The sequence below is a fragment of the Meleagris gallopavo genome, chromosome 13 (assembly GCF_905368555.1).
Source record: "Meleagris gallopavo chromosome 13, MGAL_WU_HG_1.1, whole genome shotgun sequence".
Classification (NCBI taxonomy): domain Eukaryota; kingdom Metazoa; phylum Chordata; class Aves; order Galliformes; family Phasianidae; genus Meleagris; species Meleagris gallopavo.
This window is the reverse complement of record NC_139416.1, coordinates 2,111,512-2,123,693: the sequence shown is the minus strand read 5'-3', so window position 1 is coordinate 2,123,693 and position 12,182 is coordinate 2,111,512. Positions and strand designations below refer to the sequence as shown.

General features: G+C 56.1%; 2 protein-coding genes across 7 annotated transcripts; one reads left to right on the top strand and one right to left on the bottom strand.

Annotated features, from left to right (window-relative positions):
- Positions 1–545: 545 nt before the first annotated feature.
- Positions 546–5,952, bottom strand: PARD6A (partitioning defective 6 homolog beta). 4 transcript variants are annotated; one of them, XM_085234746.1, is made up of 3 exons: positions 5,441–5,952; positions 3,461–3,683; positions 546–1,532 (listed from the first exon to the last, which is right to left on the bottom strand). In XM_085234746.1, the coding sequence occupies exons 2-3, from the start codon at positions 3,654–3,656 to the stop codon at positions 745–747; spliced, it is 984 nt and encodes a 327-aa protein (XP_085090872.1). In that variant the 5' UTR covers positions 3,657–3,683; positions 5,441–5,952; the 3' UTR covers positions 546–744. The 4 variants fall into 4 exon arrangements, with proteins under 4 accessions (XP_085090872.1, XP_085090870.1, XP_085090871.1 ...); XM_085234744.1 differs by lacking the exon at positions 5,441–5,952 and adding an exon at positions 4,502–5,434; XM_085234745.1 differs by lacking the exon at positions 5,441–5,952 and adding an exon at positions 4,502–5,434 and having other exon boundaries at positions 546–1,529.
- Positions 5,953–6,062: 110 nt separating this feature from the next.
- On the top strand, positions 6,063–11,340 carry HERPUD1 (homocysteine inducible ER protein with ubiquitin like domain 1). Of its 3 annotated transcripts, none has more exons than XM_085234743.1 (8): positions 6,063–6,234; positions 6,405–6,482; positions 6,563–6,634; positions 7,597–7,718; positions 8,029–8,151; positions 8,642–8,980; positions 9,796–9,901; positions 10,395–11,340. In XM_085234743.1, exons 1-8 carry the CDS (start codon positions 6,097–6,099, stop codon positions 10,563–10,565), a joined length of 1,149 nt encoding a protein of 382 aa, XP_085090869.1. In that variant the 5' UTR covers positions 6,063–6,096; the 3' UTR covers positions 10,566–11,340. The 3 variants fall into 3 exon arrangements, with proteins under 3 accessions (XP_085090869.1, XP_085090868.1, XP_085090867.1); XM_085234742.1 differs by having other exon boundaries at positions 6,064–6,234; positions 6,560–6,634; positions 10,398–11,340; XM_085234741.1 differs by having other exon boundaries at positions 6,064–6,234; positions 6,560–6,634.
- Positions 11,341–12,182: the final 842 nt, after the last annotated feature.

Genomic DNA, 12,182 nt, shown 5'->3' with positions numbered 1-12,182 from the left:
GGAAAGCACTGCTGCCAAGCCCCAAGGAAGCTCCCATTGCTTGGGGCTGGAGGAGGCGAGGTACCAACCAGAAAATGGCCCCTCACCTCCTTGGGGCTGTCCTCAGGGCGTTGCCACTGCGCTGCGAGCAGCCCCGGCCCTGCTGCAGTTGCACTCCCTGCCATAAACCAGCCTGGACTAACCAGCTCTGCTGTCTGCATCTCTCTCCTGCCTGTCTGGGGCCCGGCTCAGCCCTGCAGTTCTGGAGAGCTGTGGGTCCTCCTACTCCTGTAAGACAGATGTCACCACACAGCAGCACCCACATCAGGACCCCACGTTTGCCCTGGGCACAGGCGCTTGCTGTGCCCAAAGCAGCCTGAGCACGTATTGGAGGATAACTCTGCAATTAGCCTTGCTGGGTCCACCTGGGAAGCAGCAAAGCCAAGTGTGCAGAACTGTTAGGGACACACTTGTCCCATCCCACAGCACCAAACCCATTTGCTGTCCTGAATGGAGACAGACTGCTGGCCCCTGCAGCGACGCGAACGATGGACAAAAACGGGGCGTTTTCTAGAAAAGGTTTTACTGTCCATTGCAATATATTACTTGATGATGCACGTTTTGATAAAATAATTAAAAAACCCACGTGGGTGGAAGAAGGGAGGTGAGGGGCTCAGATGCCTGGCAGGAGCAGACCCCAGGGCGAGGACAGGGCAGAGGCAGCCCCGCTCGGCCCCATTGCCCCGGTGCCCACAAGCAGTCCGGCTATAGGGTGAGCAGGGTGCCGTCCTCCCGCACGCTGCCCCGGCCGGGGCTGCCGTCGTGGCTGCCCAGGGACTGCAGGGAGCCCTGCGAGCTGTGCGGGGACAGGCTGGGCGGGAGGGGTCCGTCAGCAGGGCCCCCATTGGGGCAGCCCACGGGGCCGTAGTGGGGCGCGCCGTCGCTCTCGATGACCAGGTCGCCCTCCTCGTCGCTCTCGGCTGTGCTGTAGTTGCTGAGGTACTGTGAGGCCGGGCTGGGGGTCTGCTGGCTTGGGGTGCTGTCCGTGGACACCCCCGAGCTGCCCGAGGCTTTGCTGCTACGGATGACGTTGTTGCGCTGGTTGGCCGGCTTGACGGTGATGATGAGGTTGTGGCTGTTGGCCACCATCATGTCCGTCACCTGGTCCAGAGACTTGCCGGCCACGTCGATGCCGTTGACCTCCAGGATCTCGTCGCTCACCGCCAGCAGCCCCGTGCTCTCCGCCAGGCCGCCCTTCACCAGGCGGGAGATGAAGATGCCGGGCACTTTCTCGACGCCCTGCGGGGCCACGCGCACGCTGACGCCGTCGCGGATGTAGAAGCCCAGCGGCTTGTCGGAGCCGTGCTTGTGCAGCCGCACGCGGCGGTGCGTCTCGGGCAGGATGTCCACGTCAATGATGGAGGAGATCTGGCGGAAGTCCTGGGGCATGCCGATGAGGAGGTGAGGTTTGGCCCGGTAGTGCGCTGGGCGCAGCAGTCCCTTCTTCTTCCTCTGCAATGAGTTGGAGGCGAAGACGCCGGCGTCCGATTCTGCTGTGAGGAGCAAAGGGGGATGCGGTCAGACGGCGCTCAGCACCGCACAGCGGCTGCGATCTCACCAGCTTTCCCCACCAAACATCGGCCCGGCTCTTCCTGTCTCCTCTGGGCCCATCTCCTGGGATTACCCAGTGTACACGCGGCTGGGATTAGTGGGATCCAGGCGGTGATTCAGCCTTAATCACACTTTAAGCCAAGCTCTGCGTCTTAACGCTTGAGCTGCCGGCTCTGCCAGCCTGAGGGCCGCTGCTGTGCCTTGGTTTGGGGCACACACACACACCAGCTCCCCACTTCGTCCCTGTTGGAGCAGAATGACCAGATCAGGGCCGCAGAGCCCTGCCACAACCACAAGCAGGACACCCATCTCCCAGTGCCCCATCCAGTGTCCCCACAGCCCTGGACCTCCCAACCCATGCATCCTGTCAGCACTTCTTATTCCACCTCCGGGCACTGCAGACCCCCCAGCAGGGTCTGGCTCCATTCACCCCAGCCAACCGCTCTGGGGCTGTTCAGTGGGTGCCATCTACCCCACATCCTTCCCTTGAATGCATCCCCTGAGGGCCAGGGAGCATTCCCTGGGCTCTCTCTGGTTTCACTCCAACCCTCTCCATGGGGGAGCTCAGATCTGGATGCTGTGTTGCCGCTGCATCCTTTCAATGCTGCACAGGGCTTATCAGCATCCTCAGTGCCCAGCCTGCAGAACCAGTGGGTGTTCTGCCGCCAATACAGAAAGCACCCAGTCCCAAAGTGACCTCAGGAGGATGCTGAGAAAGCCTGGCCCCAGTGGCACAGCAAGGGGAAGGCAGCATTCCACGCAGTGCAGCACCCAAGGGAGGGGCTGCCAAGTGCAAGAGCTCCCCACCAGCACCAGATCCTGCTCTGGGCACGGGGGAGTCCTTGGCACCACGGGGACATGGGGTTCCTCCCAGGACGAGCTGGTCTGCCAGGGCTCCTGGGTTATAAATATCTCCCTGTACTCACCGCCAGCCTTATTTTTAGCTTGGGGAAGGGCGGTGGAGGCTTTCCCACAGCTATTTCAGCACATGGCTGCTCTCTGGGGGGCGAGAGGCAGCCAGGCTGTGCCGCTTGGTGCCTTGGGAATGCACCAGGCATCCTCCTGCCCTTCCTGTGAGCCCAGCCCTGAGCACCTGTCCCCAGCTGGGCACCAATGGGACATCTCCACTGCCTCTACGTGTGAGTGGTGGCACGGGGAGCCAACGTGTTGTGGGTTTTGCTTTTCAACCCCATGGCACAGGACTCCAAAACCCACACATCCGGACACACTGCGTGCGTGCTCCCCCTGCACCCAGTGTGTGAAGGAAGCTCTGCAGCTGCCTGTGTTCCTCACCAACCTGGGGACTGGTTTGACTACAGCCCAGCCCTGGAATGACCTGGATCCATTCTAAATCAGCCGTGACTCACCCAGGGCTCACTCCTGGCCTCTCCATGTGCCCCTCTTACAGACCCTCTGCCAGGTTCCTGCCTGATATTGCAGCCCTGGTGCAGGAGGTGATGGTTTGAAGCTGCTTGAATGGCCCTCGAGGAAACCCATGAAGGAGCACAGGAAACCTGACTCAGCAGCACAACATCACCCCTCATCTGGGGACTTTGGGCAGACAACATGAGCTAGAAACCACCGCAGTGCTCAGGGTCCATCCCATGCAGCTGCACTTGGGATGCTGCTATCACAACTATCACAACTATTTCACAGACCAGCACAAGGAAGCTGCTCTGCATGGAGCCCATGCCAGCCAGCTGCAAAGACGACTTCCAAGAGGTGAAATGCACGGGCTAGGTAGCCGTGGTGTCACCTCCTCCCAAGCCATCCCCCAGCACAACAAGAGGAACACAGCCAGCATGGGGACAGTCGCTCGCCCCACGCATCCCAAGGAATGGATCCCAGCCCTTCTCCGGTTGCCACTGACCCTTTTTCTGGATGATGATCCTGAGCAGGGGGTTGGCGGAGGACAGGGCCTTGTGGTAGTTGTCGTCGTTGTTGATGGGCAGCAGGTCGCCATGCACGTCCGTGTAGCCCAGCAGCACATCCACACGGGGGATTTGATGCACGCTCTGCAGTAGGCTGTAAAAGTCCTGGAAGGTGCCGGCGCTGGAGCGCTTCATGGCAAAGCGACGGAACTCAGCATCAAACTGCAGAGGAGGAGGAGAAGGCAGAGGAGGGAAAGGTGGTTAGAGCTGGAGAAGGGTTAGCAGGACCCCAGCTGTTATTCACGGGGCATGCAGGCAGAGATGGGGAAGGGGCACACAGGGACACAGGGTGCATCCTCGGGGGCTGGCAGAGGCACATCTGGAGGAGGCACATCTGGGTGAGTGCAGGGCTGGGGGCCGGCAGAGCACAGCTGGGCGAGGGTGTGCTGGGGGGGCTGAGCGAGGGCACATCTGGATGCACCCACACATCTGGATGCGTGTGCACATCTGGATGCCCCCTCACGCCGGAGAGAAGGGAGGTGTCGGGATGCACACCTGGCCCGAGGCGTCCCCGGTGTGACCGCGTACCGGCGGCACACATCTAACCCAGCTGTGCGCATCTAACCGAGGGCTGCCCCCGGCCCGCCCGCACCGCTGGGGCCGCGCCGCCCCCGCCGCCGCCGCGCACCTGCCGAGCGCTCCCGGCGCTGCGCCCTCCACCGCATCGAGCGGGAGGGCTGACGGCCCGGCGGCCCCGTCCTCCCGGTACCGGCACCGCGCGGCGCTCGGAGCCGTGCCGCTGCAGCACCGGGAGCGGAGCAGGGCCCCTCACGGCCGGTCTGCCTCTGCGCGCTGCCGCCCCCACGTGTGCTGCCGGGGCGGGCGGGCACCATCAGCACCGGCATCAGCACCGGCATCAGCACCGGCATCAGCACCGGCATCAGCACCGGCATCAGCACCGGCATCAGCACCGGCATCAGCACCGGCATCAGCACCGGCATCAGCACCGGGCAGGCATCAGCACCGGCATCAGCGCTTACCTTGCTCTTGACCTCGATGACGGGCTCGGCGGATCGCGCCGGCGTGCGGTGGTGTTTGGCCATGCTGCCCGCACCGCCCCGCGCCGCCGCTCCCGCGGCCACGGGGGATTTTCACGGGCCATGACGTCACCGGCGGGCCGGCCGGGCGGCGCCGCGCCATTGGTCGAGGCGGGGCTCGGGGGCGGGGTCGGCGCGGCGCGGCGCGCGGCCGTGAAGCGAAAGGGAGCGCGCTGACAACGTCGCCATAGCAACGGGGGCGGGGCGGGGCCGGGAGGGGGGACCCCCGCGGGCGGCGGGCAGCGTGGGGTCGCAGAGACGTCGATCGCGGAATGCCCCGAGCTGGGAGGGACCCTCGTGGGGCCACCCGTAAATCAGACCCTACGGCTGAGAGCGGCGTCCCTGCGCTCCCTGAGCTCCGGCAGCCCTGGGGAGCTGTTCTGTGCCCACCGCCCTCTGGGGCAGAACCATTCCCTGACCCCTGTCTGACCCTCCCCGATGCAGCTCCGGCCCTCAGTGCTTTGCCCAGGAGAGCGTGGCCAGGAGCTGCTGCAGAAGGACAGGGAGCAGAGGGAAGCACCCTGGCTGCGCCGGGTTTAACTCGGCGGGTTTGCTCACAGGGTAATTGCGTTGAGGTCAGACAGATAATCCTGCTGTCAGCGGGGTCAGCACTGACGCAGGCAATATTGACAGAGGGCTTTCAGAGCCCTTCAACTCAGCGTCTGGTGAACCGGGGTTCATTGCTCGCAGGACACGTGTGAGGCTTGGCTCCTGCTTTGAGCTGTGCCCACAGAGTCAGGGCCTTGAGCTGGGGAGCCCCAAGGCCGCAGCCACATCCCTGCCCAGGGTCACCACTTTGGGGACGGCAGTGAAGGCTACCCAAAGGCTCAGCAGCCCCGGGCCCCTCCAGCACTCACCCCCACAGCCTCACCCCATGCCCACCTGAGCACAGGCCACAGCCAGCCAGCAGCAGGCAAACAGCTTCAGCTGGGGACGTTCACAAGGGCGGCCTCGGGCACGGTGCCGGCTTTCTCTTTTCTGAGGGCCGTGGTTCTCGCTGGCCAGGTGGGGTCAGCTCAGGCCGCGGGTACAGCCCAGCTGCGGGCAAAGGGCGGGGAGGGGCCTCAGCCCATGGCCATGTCCCGTGCCGCGGTGGGGCCCGTCCCTCAGCCCGCAATCCCTGTACAGCAGCTCCGTGCCCGATCCACAGCAGGCGGCCCGCAGCCAGAGCGGTGCCAAGGGAGGGGGCCGTGTGCCCGGGCCTGAGGGCCGCTGTGGGGAAGCTGCGACCCGAGGGAGCCAGGCACCGGGATGTGGGGCTGAAGACACCACCGCAGCGCGACGTCACCGCGACCGGCCCGGCCCGGGGTTACCGGGTTACCATGGTGACGCGGCGCCGAGAGACCCTTCCTCGCTCCGCCCCCCGCCGCGCGGCACGCGAGGCTGCTTCCTATTGGCCCACGTGTCCGCTCCCTCTACCCACGCAGCCAATCGCTTGCAGCCACCGCGGCGCTGCGGTCGGGCGGGGCGGAAGTGGGCGGGGCGTGGAGGGCGGCTATATAAGGGGCGGCGGCGGGGGGCCCCGCCATACGCGCGCCATGGCGGAGGAGCCGTCGCTGTCCCTGTTGGTGCGCAGCCCCGCTCGGCGTCACCCCGACCTGCGGCTCCGCGCCGCGCCCGCCTGGAGCGTGCGGCGCCTGAAGGCCGAGCTGCGCCGCCGTGCGCCCGGGGCGCCGGTAAGGGCTGCGGAGCGGGGGGGTGCGGGCTGACGCAAGGCCCGGGTGCGGTTGCGGCGCCGCGAGACCTTGGGAGCCGGGGCTGCGCGGGGCCGGGATTCCGCGTGGGTCACTTGGCGGCTCCGTGTGCTCGGAGGAGGTGGTGAGTTCTTTCTTTCCGTCTCTTCAAGGCTGAGGAGGACCAGAAGCTGATCTACTGTGGGAAGCTGCTGCTGGACCATCAGCTCCTGCACGAGCTCCTGCCCGCGGTAGGATCGCTGCTCCGTCCTGTGCTGAAGCACCTCGGCACGGGGGAACTTCTCTAATGTGTCCGTGTGTCTCTCAGCAGGAGGAGCTGCACGCTCTGCACCTGGTCTACAACCTGAGGACTCCCACAGATGTGCCAGAGAGCAGCACGGAGGTATTTACACTGACTTTATTTATACTTTCAGTGCTGGGGCTGTAAGTGCTCACCAGTGCTGCAGGTGTTTCCTGGTAATGCTGTGATGCTATTGGTGCTTACTTTGTGAGAATCTAGTTAAATTAAGGTCAGAAACTGCTGGCTTAACAGGTGCCATCCAAATCTGCACTGACAGGAAATATCCAAGGTGTAAGGTGGTTGTAATGTGCTTCCTTGAGGAGTGCTGCTTTCTGGTCTGTTCTGCTTAATAATATAAGGCCTGTCATACCCAGATGGAGGCTGATGTGGTCATTGGGGCAGCTCTCCTTGCTCTGGTGGCTGCGTGGGGAAGAACAGATGGAGGTGAAGATGTGTTACCTGCCCTTTAATGACTCAGATGGCAGAGGGAAAGTTAAGTGGCTGGTGTCATGAGTTATTGGTCCTAAATGCCACTGACCAAACTTTCTTACTTCTGAGTGTATGTGCTGAAGTACATAGAAGTGTTTATGCTGCCTGGACTGAGCAATTTGAACTTTCCCTACCCATGTTGCCAGATGTGAGTCACCCTCTGAATACTGTGCAGCTGTATCACCCCAGAGCAGCTCTTGAATTACATCTGTGTACCACAAATGGGTGTGAAAGCACAGACTCATAGTAGCTGATAAGTTGGTTTGTCTTGAGCACATATCAAGTTGTACTTCGGTAACAGGACCTGAATGGGAGTGAAAACATGAAATGCCTGTAACATATGATGTTTTATGTACAACTAAAGGGCTCTAAAATAGAGATGGAGGTGCTTTGTAGCATAGGATTAAGTGCAGTGTCAGTATTGTGGCACCTGGAGGAACCTAGTGCAGAATAAAGACCATGAGATGTGAAACAGTTTCTCTAAAATAAGAAATGTGTGCGTTGTGGTGTAATTGTTTGTGTGAGATTTGCATGGTGTTCTGAACAGTCCCTCAGGTAGCTTTGGTTGCCTCTAGGTTAAAGCTGCACAGCCAAAGCTGATGACAGAAGCTAGAGAAGAACCAGCTGCTGCTTCCTCAGATGGTGGAAGGCTGAGATGCTCTCCTGGTGGTCAGGCAGCAGCAGAAGCTGGTGCCAGGTAAGTCCATTCATGAGCCCCTCATGGGGTAGGCCTGCTTGGGCTGACTGTTGGATGCCAGCCCTGATATGTGCATTAAGGTGTGTGCAGTGGAGAATAGGCCAGAGGTGTTAAGGATGTATAAACTCCAGTTATTTGCTATAATAGCAAATCTTGCTTTTATTCACTGGGAAGAGATGTTTTTAATACTCTGAAGGGAAGATTTTTTTTGTGTCGGTGTGGGAAATAGCAGAAGCCATCTAATGTCCTGCAATAAATGGCTCTTGTGGCTTTTCTGGTGTTTAACAAATGTTGTTTAAATTTTGCACAGGCCTGAAACACCTCAGCATGCTTTCCAAGCTGTGCCTCTGGGGTTTTCTGTGTACACAACCTACAGCATGCTTCAGATGTCCTGGCTTCAACAGATCTATGCAAGGCAATACTACATGCAATAGTAAGTTCTCTTGAAGCTGCTAGTGGAAAGTAGAAGCTAATAGAAGGAAATACAGAAAAGGACTGCTAGTTTTCTTATGGTGTAGTCAGAAGACTTAGTGCTCTACTGCTGTACCTTGCTTTTCTGCAGGAAATTTACTTCTGCTGTTATGTTAGCTCCTTACCATATTTTGTGACTGCTGAAAGTAGCCCACAGATGGGAAATTGTCTCAGAGATAAAACCAAGAAGTGTAAGCAGCCTTACAGAACACCTTCAGGTTGATCAGAATAACTCTGAAGTTATTGCTAACATGAAGGTGTGTGGTTTGACTTGGCAGTCACGAAAGCATTGTCACAGGCAGAGCCAAAACTTGTTTTGAGCCCTTGTGAAGCACAACCTTTTCCTAAATTGTATGTGCTCTGACTTCAGTGGTTCTGAACTTCTGAGGTGGACAAATTCTGAGTGTCTGTTCACCATAAAAAGATTTAAACCAAATTTCTCTGGTTTTCAGCTTGGCTTCTACTGCTGCACCTGCTGACCCATCCTCCACACGGCGTTCTCAGGAGATCCCAGTGACCCCCCCAGCTCCTCTCCCGGACCCATTTCCTGCACACAACCAACCTGGGGACCGGAATGCTGCTCCGCAAGCTAACGAGGTGGCCAACCAGAACTTAAGGATGAACGCCCAGGGGGGTCCTCTCATGGGGGAAGAGGAGGAGGGTGGCAATCGAGACTGGCTGGACTGGCTCTACTCTGCAACGCTGTTCTATGTTTTTGTCAACATCATCTATTTCTACTCCAGCATCAGCAGATTCCTCCTGGTTATGGGTGGCACTGTTCTGATGTATCTGTAAGTGCACCGTTTGGATATTGAGTGCTGTCAAATGTTGCAGTGAAGTGCTGCACTTGGGAGGGAGGCGAGCTTTCTCATGTTAGAGCTTCATGGGATTTGTATACCTGGAGAAGGTGAACCTCTCATCTCACCCTGGTTATACCTCAGTGTTAGCAGAAATACAGTTACGGCCTCTGGGTTCAGTGTAGAATGGATAGGTGATGGGGAATCATCTTGCCCCCTCTTCTGGTGTAGCTGACTTTCCTTTTTGGAAAACCATTGGAAGACAAAGTAATTCCTAGTGTAAAGCCCCTGCAGCTCTGTGAAAGTTCAGTGAAACAATGGACAAGTGCTTGAAATCTTGAGAGAGAACCTTGCACCTTCTCTGTGAGTCATGTAGCCACATGGGTTTTTGTTACCTTCTCAGGAGAGAAGACAAAGCTTAAAAAAAAAAAAGTGAAGTCGTGAGTTGCTTTTAAGCTGCTCTAGAAGGGAAACACTAGGGATAAATCTCTTACAAGTACAGTACAAATAGCCAGCCCTTGAGTGATGTTTTTGGGGTGTCTGACAATGTCCCCTCATATACTGTTTGATCACCAGTGAGATAACGGGTGCAGGCCTGTGAGTTCCTGTCAGTAGTCTCAGAGCTGAAACTGCAGCAGCTTAAAAATGCACTTCTATATATTCAGACTTGTAGAAGGAAGGCTAATGGCTTCATCAAGTCCTTAAACACACTGTTGATAATCCCCAAATAGAATGTTGTTGAATTACCCTGGTGTGTCAGGGAGGAGCTGTGTAAGCAGCATTAACACAAATACGTTGCCTTCCCTCAGGCACCACGTTGGCTGGTTCCCCTTTAGACAACGACGAGCTCAGCCTTTCCCAGATAACATTCCTCCTCAAGCTGCTGAAAACCAGGACCAGAACAATAACTTGCAGGTATTGTGTTTTCTAAAACATGAACATGAAATGCAATGAAGTTTTTACTGTTTATACAGGTAGTGAAAATTCTGAATTTTCATAGAGAAGCATCTTCTGTGTGGAATAATTGCCAGCCTGCTTCCTCTTGGGAGTACTTAAGTGCTGCATGTTATCTTCTACTTGTTAGGTGATGGAGAGTGGTCTGTTGCAGTTCTGTATCTGAACTCAGGTCTGAGTATGTGAGCAAGCTGAGTCCTGCATTTCCAGTGACACCTGGGGTTGTTGTCAGAGTTTGAGTTCCTTAGCTGTAAAGGAAACACCTGACAAGATAAGCCATGTGTACGTCTGTCCTAAGCAGTATATTCTTTCTTTGGTTGTTGGGGGTTACTTCAGTAGAGAAGCACTGTGTAGGTTTTATATTGACAGTGAAAATGGAGTAGCAATACAGCTTAGCACCTGATTCTCATAAGGCATTTCTGCAGTGATTCTCACTGAATGTTCTTCTTTTCAGCAGGGAGGGAATGCAGGCAGAGCAGAGGAACCTGGCGCTCTTCCTGATGCGGGACAAGTTCTGCCAGAGCTGCCACAGACCAACCCATCCCTTATGAGCACAGCCTGGCTGTTTTTCAAGACTTTCTTTGCATCCCTCCTTCCAGAAGGGCCCAGGCTGACCCGCAACTGATGCAGCACCGTTTGCTTTTGTGGAATTGTGGAACATCGGTGAGCAGATCAGATGCTGATCCCAGAACAGGAGTGAAAATGTGTGGTGGCATTTCTCTGGCCTTCACTGATGAAGCTGCAAGAGGCCTTAAGTTGTTGCAATACAGGCACAAGATGATTGCCCTCATTCCAAAGAACTTTCTTCCGTAGCATTTATTGGGTAGCTATGTAGAGGCTTGGCATTGTGAACTTGTGCACTAAATGCACAGGCTCTGAGCATATGTGCAAAGATGTTAGAGAAGCAAATTGCTTCTTCTGTGTAATGTGATTCCTGTTGGAATGTTTCAAATGCTATTTAAATTACACTGAGTGTAATATCTTAAATTGCTAGATAAGCATTAGCAGGTTTTTAGGAAAGATCTATTGTTAAATTGCTTCAACAAGATTTTAAATTTTGCTCTGTAAATATTTTCCTATGAAAGATGCATTGTGCCATTTCCTTGGCAAAAGGGGCAGCTGGGGGGCAGTGGAGCTGCAGGTTTCAAACTGCCCAACAAGTCCTTCATACTCAAACCTGATTTCTTCTCTGCTTTCAAATAATGGGAGAAGAGTTAAGTGCATTCAGCTTTAATCAAGAATTTATGCAAGACTTAAATTTACTGCTTTCAGTTATAAAATCAAAGCAGACTGAGACCTGTATTTAATGTAGATGCATTTTCACTCTAGAGCAACTCTGTTGTATTTGTTTCCTCTAATGTGGTTAAGGGCTTTGATTCAATAAAATTTGCAGTCACTTATCTGTACTTGTATGTGCTCTACAGCAGAGCGCATTATGTGCTCTGAACTTCTTGAAATTGAAAGGCCACGAGGTTTTGGGTCAATTCAGGGTAAAGCACCACCACCAACTTCTCAGTATGAGGGGGGATAAGGAGCTCCAGTGGACAGCCTGGCCTTGTGCAGGGGACAGGCTGATGTCCCTGTGCTGCCCTCAGGGCTGGTTACTCCAGGGCAGTGATGTTTGGTGTTTGTGGCACTGTTGTAGGTGGAAACTGTCTGGCCCTTTCCTTCCTGCAGGAGGTCAATGCCCGGCAGTGCCCTGTCCTTCCCTGCCCTCCTGCTGGCTGGGAATGGATGAGGAGCATTGGGGCAGAACATGGCTCTGATGCTCTGCTATTTTGTCTTTAGCCCCTTATTGAGGGCAACTTTTCAAAGGGTCTGATAGTGATAGGACAGAGGGGAGTTGTAGGTTAGATGTCAGGAAGATGTCAGAAGTTGGTGAGGCCTTGGCACTGCTACTCAGAGCTATGGATGCCCCATACCTGGATTGGCTCCAGGCCATGGATGGGCTCTGAGCTGTTGGGGGCCACCCAACCCATGGCAGGGGTTGGAACTGGGTGGGCTGTAAGGTCCCTTCCAACCTCAGCCATTCTGAGGACTGCTCTGAAAGTAAAGCCCCCTGTTTTATATTGGCCCATGATGTCAGAGGTGGATGTTGGTGACATGGCAATAGAAGTTGAACTTTCCCACTGATCTTATTACATGTTGTGCAACGAATGGCAGCAGAGGGGCAGTCTGACCAAATAGCATCTGATGTGGAAGTGCATATGAGCAAAGGTGTCACAGAATTTTTAAGGGTGGA